This window comes from Microtus oregoni, unplaced genomic scaffold, assembly GCF_018167655.1.
Source record: "Microtus oregoni isolate MIOR12 unplaced genomic scaffold, Mior012 000027F_ref0000203, whole genome shotgun sequence".
Lineage (NCBI taxonomy): Eukaryota > Metazoa > Chordata > Mammalia > Rodentia > Cricetidae > Microtus > Microtus oregoni.
In genome coordinates, this window is record NW_024543086.1 from 13,247,354 (window position 1) to 13,260,452 (window position 13,099).

Genomic DNA, 13,099 nt, shown 5'->3' on the forward strand with positions numbered 1-13,099 from the left:
GTAAGTAGCAGGCTAGCGAGACAGATCAGTGGGTAAAGACCCTGGCTGCCTGGTCCAGAAACCCAAGTTCAATTCTCAGAATCCACACACTGTAAGGAGAGAACTGACTCCCCCAAGTTTCTTCACACACACACACACACACACACACACACACACACTAAAATAAATAAATGCAATTTTTTTAAAAAAGGAAGTGGCAAATGTAATTAGGAAGAAACACAAACTCTGCTAAAATCTGAATATATAATTGAGCATGAAAACAAAAGTCAACAAGGTTCTTCAGACTCTTCTTGGAGTTTTATGTCCCTGCTGTCATGCAGATAGGTTTGAGTACATTCTCCAAAGGTTCCTGGGTCAGAAGTTCATTTCAGAGCATGGTAATACTGGGATGGAATGGGATGGGACGGGAAAGACTTTTTAAGGTGGTGGGTAACAGTACGTGTCAGTTAAGTCTCAGGGTACTGTCTTTGAAGGAGATTAATGTAGCTCTCATGGGATCCCATGAAAATGAACTTTCATAAGAAAGCAATCGTGATCACTCCGTGGTTTGCTTTCTGGCTTCGCCATGTGGTCACTCCCTTTTACACACATCCCTAATCATACTGCCACTCACCACGGTGTGACCCAGCCTACTGGGCCCTCACCGTAGCCAGAAGTGTGCTTTTTTAACTTTGAGTTTCTAGAGCCATGAGCTAAATTCATGTCTTTTCTCTATCACTGGCCTCATCTCTATGCTACAGCGATGGAAAAATGGAATCCAAACTTTTTTTTTATAGTCTTAAACTGTCTTCCTCACTCTCTGGGGATTTTATAGTTGTATTGACAAATACTATATTGATATCCTTCCTAAGATTTGATTGATAGCTTCTAGGCTAAGATCCCCGATACATAGAAAAAAAAAACCCAGGAAGAACCCACACATTCTGAAGTGGGCTCAGGCCATCAACTGGGAACCTCTGTGACTCTGTACCACTCTCCCTTTCTACGCAAGGAAACCCTATTTATCTTTCAAGCTGTGATTCAAATGTCACATTCTTCCCAAAACTACACATGATGGCTCTTTCCCACAAGACTTCCAAGTCATACATATCATACATCAAAACGTGTTCGGTGAGTCAAGTCTGATACTGTTGCTGCCACCATTGCCACCGGCTCCCTTCTCCCTCCTCCTTCTCTACTACCTCCTCATTGCCTTCCTCTGAGTTATTTTTTCAAAAGCAAGTAAAGAAATACAGGGAACTTTCAGGGTTGGGGAAGAAACAGCATGGCCACTGGTTACCCTGCAGTCCCTGACCAGCACACCTCTCTTGATCGTAACTGGGGATATTGCTCCCAAACATATTCTCATCTGTGACGTGGGGGAGTACCTCTTCATCCCTGGGGTAATTATTAAAATGGTAAGTTAGTTCATGCAAGTCAAGTGTGAGGCCAGGGCTCAATGGCAGCTCTTGTTCTGAGGGTGTCTATTGTTACTTACTGAGTTCTCCTTGATCTCTCCTCCATCCTATCTGTCCCAAGAACTACACAGGTGAATGTTCCCATGTCAAAGGCCAGGCAAGACTGAACAGTGAAATCGCTGTGTTTAAAAAGCTGAAGCAAACTGAGCTTTGCTATTGGTAAAAGGAATTGAGTCCTCAGGCCAACATATTTACCAGGAGAAGCCAGCATAGATGTGGGCATGCACGTGTAAGTGCGTACATGCATACACCCCCTCACGTCCCATGCTTGTTGGGGTTCTGGTGCCAGTCTAAAAAAAAAGAGGATAAGGATAAAGTCATGGCAGACAGTCCCTTGAGAAACCAGGAGAGCTACGGCTCTTATATATGACTTTGCTAAAAGTAATGCCTACTGGAAAGCTGGTTCCTAGTTGGTATGTAGCACTATTTTGACAGATTCTAGAAGCTTTAATAGATGGTACCCAGCTGAAAGAAAATCACTGGAGCTGTATCTTCCTCTGGCCCTTCCTGTATCACCTCTCTCTGCTTGCTGTCCACCATGATGTAAGAGGCTCCACCATGCCTACCCTGCATGAAGTTCTGAGTCCTCTGAGACCAGGAGCCAAGTTAATATTACTTCCTAAAGACAAACTCCTCAGGTACTGGGTCACAGTGACAATAAGTCTACTTTACAAATTTAGAGGAAAATCAGCAAATCAATAAAGCATTAGTTAGAAATTATTTTAGGGTAATAAAACCTCAATTTTAATGGGGGTGGGGTTTTTGTTGTTGCTGTGTTTTTGTTTGTTTGGTTTTTGTTTTTGTTTTGAGGCAGGGTCTTGTGAAGGCCAAACTGGTCTGGAACTTACTTTTTAAGAAAGACTGGTTTTGAACTTGCTAGATTTCTGAGGCTGGCCTTGAACTCACAATTCTCCTGCCTCAAAGTGCTGGAATTAAAAGTGCAGCCTACCACGCCATGCAGACCTCAGTGTTTTTATCCGCCTTAGACAGAAAGAACAGGCCATGCATGTGATCCTACAACCTAGACACTTTCCAAAGGGCCGGAGAGTGGGCTTGAAGGTTAAGAGCACACACACTGCTCTTGTAGACAGGACTTGGGTTTGATTCCCAACATTCACATAAAATGGCTTATAATCACTCCCAAACCTAGCTCCAGCCGATCAGGTGCCCTCTTCTGGACTCCAAGGGCACCTGAACTTACAAGCACATAGAATCAATCCGTTAAGAGGCTTGCAGAAACTAATGTGTCCGCTGACTCTAAAGACAAGTCAGACCCATGGGCATGCTCACTGAAATTTCCGAAAAGAGTAGGCGAGGAGAGGGTAACCCAAGCGGCTGATCTGCAAAAGAGTAGCTCAAAATAGAAAATGTTCCTGAAAAACCTAATGAAATGAAATCATTTGCCAGAATTTAATTAGGATAATGTACAGTGTTGCTCTTAGATATCTAAAAACTAACTGAAAGGCTGAGCACGAAAGTGCCTGCCTATGGTCCCAGCACTCGGGAAGCAGAGGCAAGAGGATTTTGAGTTTGAGTCTACCTTGAGCTACATGGTGAAAAGCAAGGGTTGGGGGATGACTACTCAAATCTAGACAGCTAATAGTAAGAAAGCATCAGGGAAGGCTGGAGAGCTATTAAGGAGGCAGCAATAAGCCCAATCAAAATAAGCCATCCAGGGCTTAACTGCACTAAAAACTGGGGGACTGCTGGGTTCTCTGCAAATAAAAGGATCTGAGTTCAGGTCCCCAGCACTCACATAAAAAGTCCATTGTGGAGCCGGGCGGTGGTGGCGCACGCCTTTAATCCCAGCACTCGGGAGGCAGAGGTAGGCGGATCTCTGTGAGTTCGAACTCAGCCTGGTCTACAAGAGCTAGTTCCAGGACAGGCTCCAAAACCACAAAGAAACCCTGTCTCGAAAAACCAAAAAAAAAAAAAAAAAAGTCCATTGTGGCAGTGTGTGCCTGTGACCCCAGCCTGCAGGGAAGGACACAAGAGAAACCTTGGAGCTTGATGGACAGCCAATACAGCCCCGTAAGTGAGCTACAGGTTCAGTACGAGATCCTGCTTCATCAAAAAAGAAAAGCACCCTCTGGAAGGAACTGCTATCCACCCCTGGCCTCCACAAGCACATATGCATACACATACACTCCCACAAACTCAAATGCATTGGCAGAATGGGGCATGGTGGCTCCTGCTTGGAATCCTGCAATTCTGACGATGGTGAATTCAAGGCCAGCTGGGAACACTGTCAAAAGCAAACAAAAGAACCACCGATGGAAGTCAATTCAAATAATAATCGGAATGCCAAAAGTCTTCCCCAAACTGAAATCCAAAATACAGAATGCTTCAAAATCCAAAACTTTCTAAGTACAGGCATGATCCAATCCCATAACTAAAAAATTCCAACCATAGACTTTATGAGCAAACACACTGTTTCAAGTGGCCTTCATGGTCCATGTACGATGCGTACAAAAGATACAAATATACTTTGTGGTTTTATCCGAGTCCCATCTCTAAGACAGTCTTCTCTCTCTCTCCCTCTCTCCCTCCCTCCCCATCTCTGTCTCTCCCTCTCTCTCCTCTCTCAATATATATGCAAATACCCTAAAACCTGAAAAACTTCAAAAATCAGAACCACTTCTGATCCCAGGCATTTGTTTTTATTTATTTATTAAAGATTTCTGTCTCTTTCCCGCCACCACCTCCCATTTCCCTCCCCCTCCCCCAGTCAAGTCCCCCTCCCTCGTCAGCCCAAAGAGCAATTAGGGTTCCCTGCCCTGTGGGAAGTCCAAGGACCACCCACCTCCATCCAGGTCTAGTAAGGTGAGCATCCAAACTGCCTAGGCTCTCACAAAGCCAGTACGTGCAGTAGGATCAAAAACCCATTGTCATTGTTCTTGAGTTCTCAGTAGTCGTCATTGTCCCCTATGTTCAGCGAGTCCAGTTTTATCCCAGGCTTTTTCAGACCCAGGCCAGCTGGCCTTGGTGAGTTCCCGATAGAATATCCCCATTGTCTCAGTGTGTGGGTGCACCCCTCGCAGTCCTGAGTTCCTTGCTCGTGCTCTCTCTCTTCTTCTGCTCCTGATTTGGACCTTGAGATTGATCCCAAGCATTTTGAAAGAGGGTGGCTCAACCTATACAGTCAAAGAAAATACCCAGAGGTAGAGAGCTGGGAGTGGGGGCAGGGCCTGTGCTAAAGCCGCAACACATTCAAAGGTTTATGGAAAGAAACAGAAGCCCAAGCAACTGGGGAGAGACACAACAGCAATTCGAAGTGTGAAGACCTGTCGTTCAGACAAAGGATGTCTGTCCCCTGCCTCTGTGTAAGGACAGCCTGACAGTCTGTGTGGGCTTCACTCGACCCCACGTGAAGAGAAAGGTCCATCTGGGACTAGTTCAGGGAAAACTGAGTTCCTCAGCACAGGATGTAGAGAGCCAGGGACATGGGTTGGTTTTCCCCTGTGCAATGCTGGTGGAGGACATGGTGGGAACTTGAACAGGGAACCCCTGGCAACCCTGCCAATCATCACTTTTCCAGAGCAGGCGTCTAGCGAGCATTCTCAGGAAGGAGTAGAGTCCACAAGAATTACAGAAATGATGTCAGGAATGTCATGATGGGTGGTCCATATCCCAAGATGTGTCTGTGAGTGCCCTACTCCAGGATGTGTGTCTGAGTTAACCCAATACTCCCAGCGCCTTATAAAGAAAGGGGGTTCTAAAGCAGGGCCTGGTGGTCTATGAACTGAATCCCAGCATGCAGGAGGCAGAGGCAGGAGGATCTCTGTGAGCTGGAGGCCAGTCTGGTCTACATAATGAGTTCCAGATCAGCCAGAGCTACACACTGAGACCCTATCTCAACAAAAAGGAATAACAATCCCATTACAACCCAAAAGATGGGTATCATCAGTGGGAAAGCCAGGACCTAGTTTTGCCTGGCTCTGGAGTTCACATCTTTACCTATAAGCTTTTTCCACCTCCCATCTGTTCACTATTGAGGATTCTCAATCACACCCCTTGACCAATTTCCTCCTGGGGACCACCGTATCAAACACAGAAAATGTCACACGATCGGGGAGACTTACAGCCTCCTGGCGGCCTGGCAGCCAGCAGCAACCGTTACAAAAGACAGTCCTGGTCTGTAGGACACCAAGAAGAAGCATCCTGCCATGAGCCTCTCCCTGAGCAAAGCTGAATTCCACAGTGGATCGAGGAGAAAGCCTTAGAAATGGGCCCAGGGCACCCACAGGGCACCGATGCACCCTTCCCTTGCATCATCGATGTGAGATTCTTTCCTAGTTTTTCTTTTTCTCAGCATTTCTTTAGGGGAAAAAAAAAGCACAGTTAAAACCATCTTACAGAGTGAGAGTGCCACGTGCTAGTAAATACAGCTGTTTCGTGTAAAAGCAATATGGGAGGCAGACACCAGGAACCGGTAAAAGGGTGTTTAGAGAAAGACGGACGGACACTGAACACCCAAAGTCTGGACCACGAATTCTTCATGAGGCTCTAACCTACCTCTCCTCTAAATAAATAAAATACATTCTCTATTTAAAGAGAACACAAAGCAGTTTATCAATGAAAAAGATAAAAAACTGTTTCAACCGTAATCCCTTCTGCATGGAACAAAGGCCAACCTGGGTTCAGCTGCTGAGGAAGGACGGAGAGACAGAAGTAGAGAGGAGACCAAGCAAGAGTGTATTAGGCATAGCCCACAGCCCATGTGCAGGCAATGAGCCTGCCTCCACAGGGCTTAGTGTTGGAACAAAATTTAGAGCGAGCATCTTAAGCCATCCAGCTGGACAGAGACTGAGATGAGCAAAGGGAGACACAGCCATAGCCTGACTGTTACAAGACTGTGGAGGCCTCCTATGTGCCAGGTACTGCATAGCACTTCCTAGACACAATCATCTTAATCCTTCCGAAAGGGAATGGGTATTATGCATACTTTAGAGCCGGATAAATTGCAGTTGGGTAAATAATCACAGCCACAATGATGAGTGAACAATATGGAAGGCACCATGCAGAGCGCAGCGTGCGGATTGCCTCGGGCTGTGTTCACATCCCCAAGTGACTATAATCTTTGTGTTGCAGGCGTGAGAATGAGGTACAACAGGGATTAAAGAGACTGCAGTCCAGAGCAGCACTGCAGCGGCAGAGGTGCAATGGCAAGCATGCATGCCACAGAACAGGACTCCAAACCTAAGCTTCCAGTCCAAAGCTGCCAGAGTCCATGCCCAAAACGCTGTGTGGAGGGTCTAAATCCTTGCCTTCCTGGCCACCAAGTTAGGCAAAAGATTCCACTGTCCCCACCCACCCTTTTCACTTTCCTGGGTGTGGTGGGGATGGAGGGTGTGAACTCAGACAATAGACAGAACAACAGAGAAACAAAATAACAGTGAAAATGGGGGTCAGAATAGAAAACCCAGAAGACTGGCAGAAACAAAACTTAATAATGACCCTACAAATACACATCAATTAATGCCAGAAGAGCAGCAATCAAAAACCACAGAGAGCTCAGGATGCCACTGATGAGTTCCTGATTAGAAAGTCCTGTGGCAGAAGTAGTCAGGCTCCCTGGCTCATTCCACTGGCATGTGCACAGTAGGAGTGTTGCGATGTTGCTAAGCAACGCTTGGCAACCAGACTTCAGAGTGGATCATGCAGTAAGAGTCTTGTGGGGGGGGGGGACAACTCTACAAGGCAGTAATTCTAGTTCATGAAATTCAAATTTTAGATAGCAGTATCTCATGTAATAGATTACTAGGAGGTAGCCCTTGGGCTCCCATCAAAATGCAAATCTGTAATAGCTCATCTTGCCCTTGTGTTTTTGAGGTTCGTGAGTTTTTATTCAACATATAGTTGTTAGAAACTTCTTAAGTGCCAGGCACCAGCCTAGGTACAGAGGAGGATTGTGGCAGCTCACAGGTGAACTGTGTATTACATAAGGAAACCACAAAGACTACACCAGAATCGTACTGTTAAGAGGTACAGCAATCCACAAAGTTGTATGGCACCCTGGAGGGAAGGTGCCCTCCCTACTCTATAGGCTACCCAGGAGAGCCCTGTGCCTCTCTGAAAGGCCACATCACCATGGTTGGTCCAAAGAGGCCACATAACTTGACAGACTGTCCCTGGTCCTCTGAGCTGGCCCTGAGGGCTGGGAGTACCAGAATGCAGGGTTTGGCTGTTGAGCATCTTGAAAAGTCTCCCACTTGACCTCTGGACCTCTGTGGTCAAGTGGGGGAAAGCCTACGACACGGTGTCGGTTTTTATTGGGCCCAACCACCGGCAAAGCTTGCTGTCATCTGGAGTGATGGAGAAAATTAAGTTACCACATTCTCACGTTTCAGACTCTCGCCCGCTCTCCTTCGCAAACAGGAAATGTTTATTTAAATACAGCAGTTTCCAGCATGTTCTGGAGCAGAGTGGAAAAAGCAAAGATGTCCACTCTTGCTCCCACTGCCACCATCTAGCTGTGGGTGAGAGGTGGGCCTAGGCCTGCCTCAGGGCAGGACCGGGAGAAGGGGCCCCACATGAGGGTTCCTTTTCATGCAGGCTGAGGCTGTGGTTGGAGAAGAATTACATCTGTGGGTTCCTTTTGTACTCAGAAGGGCAAACGCAACATCTGTTTACCCTGCACTCCCTGGTAAATGTTTTGTCTCAAGCACCGCCATTGACTTCCTCTCCTCCCAGGGCCGCTGTCTTTGCTGCTTGGATAATAAATGACACCGAATTCTCCCCTCCGTTTATTTAGCTTACTTGTGGGTGTTACCTCCTCCTCTAGGAGGGGGAAAACTGTCAGTAGTTTATAAAAGACAGAGGGTTTCCTTTTCTGTGGGATGCGTTGACATTATGAGGGAGAACTTGGAACACAGACAACCCCCCAACTCTGAGAGCAACCTAATGATGAACAATTCAGACCCCATTCCTAGCCTGAAGTCAAGTCCAAATGGGGACTACTACATCCTTATCACTTGGACTATCCTTAATGTCATATGACTAGGTGAAACTCTCTCTCCCTCTCTCTTTCTCTCTCCTTCACAAGAGGCTTTCTGGAAAAAAGTACTGCTTCTTTGTTTTAAAACACAATTTCACCATTTGGGAGAATGGCTCTGCTGATAAAAATCAGTGTCCCATGACAGAAGGACCCCCAGGGGACTTAAAGGGGTCTTCAAGAAAGGTTCCCACTTCCGACTCTTGCCCACATCCTTTAAGCTGAAGTTTTGGGTTTCTTCTCTGTATCCAATGACTTTATGGACAGGGACAGGAATGCTATAGAAGCTTCAAGCAATGTTTATTTAGAGAGAGAGAGAGAGAGAGAGAGACAAATTTTTTTTTCTTTTTTGATTTTCGAGACAGGGTTTCTCCGTTGTGTGTGACAAATTTGAAATCCTTAACATGGTATGGCTGGATCCGAGTCCCTGAGAGCCAGGATGGGTGTGAAGGGTTGCTGGTGAGCTGCCCTTGAACCTGAAGTGGCCCAGTCCTGCTTACTCTAAAAGGCCACCTCCAATCTTAGAGAGGAGATATGAGGTCACCAGAGGCAGCTCTGTCATATCCATGCACTTAAAGCCAAAACCTTACCAGTGAACAAAGCTGTGCCAGATAACCACAGACACGTCAAAGTGGCAGCTCTTCTGCCCATGCCTGGTGGTGACCATGACTCCAGTAAGGACATCCATGGGAATGCCCTTCACTGAGGTCTTTATCGATTGCCTCAGCTGTAGGGCACATGAGATGTTCTAAGTCACCAGGGTCTCTGGGGGAAGTGACTGGTGGCGCACGGACTAGTTTTTTGAAAACTTCTGACTAGCCAGAAGAGAGAGAGGCCCACTGCCCTGATCTTCCCAAACCGACAACATGATCCTGACTTTGGGAGGTAGTTTCATGACCCCTAAGAAAGAGAGCTGATGCTAGAGAAAAAATAAAACGATGGCAGTCTATACCAAAAGCAGAGGCAACTGGGTCCAGCCCTGAGACGCAGCCCAGATAGACCCTCCCCTCCCAGCACTGTCTGTCTAGAGATCTGGCCCAAACTGACTGGTTCCAAAGAGTCTGCCGAGTGGTGAAAGACCTGGGTTTAGAAGCCTGGCAGACAGCGATTCAACTTAACTGCTTACATGACCGAGAATACATGACAAGATGGAACAAGGCAGAGTAACGAGCTTTGCCTATGTAGGGAATTGGACTGCTGGGGAGCTTCAAAGCGGTACCAGGTATACCCCACAGGGGAAGCACCCACGAAACATTTGCACAGCTTCCGTCTCACTAACTCATCTGTACCACTCACGCGAGGAGGGGAACCTTAGTTAATACATACCTAAAAATACCATTGAAACGAGATTTTTCACTACTCCCTGAATGAAAGTGCGGAGCCTGGATTCCGGCCCTTTTTCCTCTCACTTATATTTGCTGTTTTCTTGGGCAGGTTAGTTTGCACTTCTTATCCTAATTTCCTGATGTTAATGAAGAAGCAGGCCCAGCCCTCTAGGATTCTACAGTTCAAGCAACAGAACAATCACCGCACTTTGAAAACAAAAAATAAAACATAAGGAAGGCATTTCTAAGAAGTCTCTGCCTAGACAGCTACAAAGAGGAAAGGGAAGACAGGAGGTGAGGTGAGAAGGGGTGGGTGGCCAGGGAATTCGGCTCCTTCAGCACTTCTCTTGACCTGAAGAAGGAAGGACTGAGGGAGACCGGTGTGCCTATCCCCAAAACAGGTTGGGAAGAGAGCAACTGGACAGTGTACTGGCTGGAATTCTGACTAACGCACCCACTCCTAGGCTCCAGCTCCCTTCAACCGGGGCTCCCTGCTCCCTCACCCCGCCCCCAACTGTGGACTAAACGGAGCCCACCCCGAAGTCCAAACTTTGAATTTGGTCTTGAGGATCAAAATGATAAATCTTCCCAAAACGCTGACATAAGAAAAGTAAATATTTGGTTGCACAATTGGGGTTAAAACGAGGGTCAATCCACCCCACTCTCCAAGAGCCTCTCCGCTAGCTGCCAACCCCAGGATCCGAGGCTGAGTGCGGTTTGTAAGATTATAGCGCTAGGTCTCATTTAAAGGGCTGTCAGCATTTCCATTCTCCGGCCCGTTTGGGGAGGCATTTATAACCCAGCCATAAAAAATTCACCCGGGCTGCAACTTGGCATCTCCAAAGCTGCGCTCCAGGCAGGGAGGGTGTTGAGAGCACCCACTCAGAATTCGCTCGGTTCTTCAGAAGTTAAGACCTTCACGTACACTCTCAACTTTCCTTGCAAGGACAGCCACACCGCAGCTGGCTCATTCTGATCTCCAAGCGGGTCACGGCTTTTTTTTTGGGGGGGGGGGGATAGTTCTCTTGGATCTCTGCAATCGCGACTCCTCATCGTCGTCTAGCTTGCTCCCTCACCCTCTCTTTAAGAAGCAAGGAGCTTGGACCCCTTGCACACAACCTCAAACCTTGAGACCACCACGCTTCCCCACCCCTTGCCTTCTATATCAGCTTTCTTCTCCGGAGCTGTCAGTAGATGAGCTCCCAGAGCCCTCACCCAGAGAGGCATTCCCCAGTCCCCAACACCGGGGAACTCGGACTCTTCTCTCCACACCTGCCCAAAGCCACACCACCCCCAACTTAGCGAGAGTGTCTGATGGCGGAGGGGAAAACTGAGGTCGTCCCCAGCATGCGGGAGAGGAGGGAAGGACCTGGCGCCCCGAGGGCGACTCCGTAGGAGCAGGGTGGGTGGCCTGCGCGGGCGGGGTGGGTACTCACAGGCGCTCTGCGTTGCGGGGGATGCCCCGGGGAACGGCTCGCAGGCCCAGCCCGTGGCAGTCCACGCTAGCGGCGGAGCAGGTACACTTGGTGGGGCAGGCGGCAGCGGGGGGTCCGCTCAGGACGCTCACCAGTGCCAAGGCCAGCGCCAGGCGGGCGCGCACGGCGGCGCCAGCCCAGGTCCGCCCCGGGGCCATAGTGTGCAAGCGCCCGCGCCCAGAGGAGGCTGCCTGGCGCGGCGGGACACGAGGAGCCCGAGGAGGCGCGCGGGCGGCCTGGGGGGCGGGCGGCGGAGTTGGCGCGGAGGAGGGGCGGGCGCGGCGTTCAGGCGCACGGGGCGCGGGCGGAGCGGGACGCGCCGGGCGGTGGCAGCAGCTCCATCCGTGGGGCTGGCGCTGCCCCGCTGCGCATCACTCAGGGTGCCCAGGTACCGAGCGCCCCCGGGTCCCTCTGGGTCGCCGGCAGAGGTGCGAGCTCAGTCTGGGTCCTGGGCTGAGCGCCGTGGAACACAGCGCCCCGGGAAGTCCGGCTCAAGGCTGGGCTCCGGAGCACGGAGGCGACCAGGGCACGGGGTGGCCGGGAGAGCTGGCCGGCGCTCGCTCTCTCCATTCACTGAGCAGAGCAGACACCGGAGACGCGGGGCCCAGCCCTCCCGCACCCCCTCCCAAAACACCAGCTCCGCCTCCCATTGGCTGCGCTGCTTGTCACGTCGACTAAGTTGGGAACTTTGCTGGAGCAACCAAGAGCCCGGAGGGAGGAGGCGACAGGGGAGGTAGAGGGATCCAGCTGGGAAGGAAAGGAACTTGGTCTGGCGGACCCCAGGAACGAAACATGGAAAATCACCTATTCTTGGGAGTAAAGGATAAAGCTTGTGGCTTTTTTTTTTTTTAATTCCGGCACTGAGCTGTCTTCTCAGTCCCAACATGGGAGCATTAGAAAAGAGGCCTGGTTTTTTTAGGTTAAAAAAGAAAAAAAAACCCAAGGTTGGACTAAGTGGAGTACTTACCCGAAGTCACACAGCTTCTAGGTATGCTGTGCCCTGGCACATTTATCCATGGAAACTTTGTTCCTACCCAGTCTAGTATTCACTAAGATCAACAAGTACTTCCTATAGGGCTTAGGGGTAGGAATACACTCCACAGCGCTCGCCCTCTCTCTCTCTCTCTCTCTCTCTCTCTCTCTCTCTCTCTCTCTCTCTCTGTCTCTCTGTGTGTGTGGGGGGGGGAGCACTGCTGGCATATTCTATCAGGAGAAATCCAGCTTTGCTAAACAATGCCTGTTAAATGTGGCTGATTGTAGTAAAGGCACTTACTTGAACCCCCTATATTGACAACAACACTTCAGGGTCTCGATCATCTACTTCCTGTTTGGATGACTCTGGGGCATTCGTGTCACCTGTGAGCCTTTGTCTCCTCAAATAAAGGTGCCATCGTCCTGTCCGACCTCCTCTGCCCATCAAAGAAGAGAAAGTGATTTTTGCCTTAGCCTGCAAGGCACCCATCATTCCTTCTACCCCCAACCCCCCAGCCTTGCCTTCATTCTGCCAGTGCCTGCTCTAAATTGGCTGGTCTGAGCTTTTCCAGATGCTGGTGGGAAAGGACTGTGTTAGAAGCTCCATAAATGCTTATAGGAATGATTTTGTTTGTTTGTTTGAAGGGAAGGGGCAGGAACAGGAGGAAGTATTGCCCAGACTTTTTGAGGTCCCCTCATACTGGAAAGGTCTGAAAGAGCCTTGCTTACATTCACACACATGAACACACACACACACGTGCTCACGCACACACACACACAGCCTATACTCTTAACTATACACAGCCACATGCACTTTCACACACACACACACACACACACACACACAACGTGTAATCACATACAAAGGAGACCGTG

The 13,099-nt window shown here is 49.0% G+C and overlaps 1 protein-coding gene across 1 annotated transcript in view; it reads right to left on the reverse strand.

Moving 5' to 3' along the window:
- Window positions 1-11,824, reverse strand: part of Slit3 (slit guidance ligand 3) — a 589,355-nt gene extending 577,531 nt beyond the window's left edge. Inside the window, exon 1 of the mRNA XM_041676107.1 lies at window positions 11,213-11,824. Within this exon, the coding sequence (XP_041532041.1) occupies window positions 11,213-11,409 (197 nt within the window). The 5' untranslated portion in view covers window positions 11,410-11,824. The remainder of the gene's footprint in view (window positions 1-11,212) is intronic.
- Window positions 11,825-13,099: the final 1,275 nt, after the last annotated feature.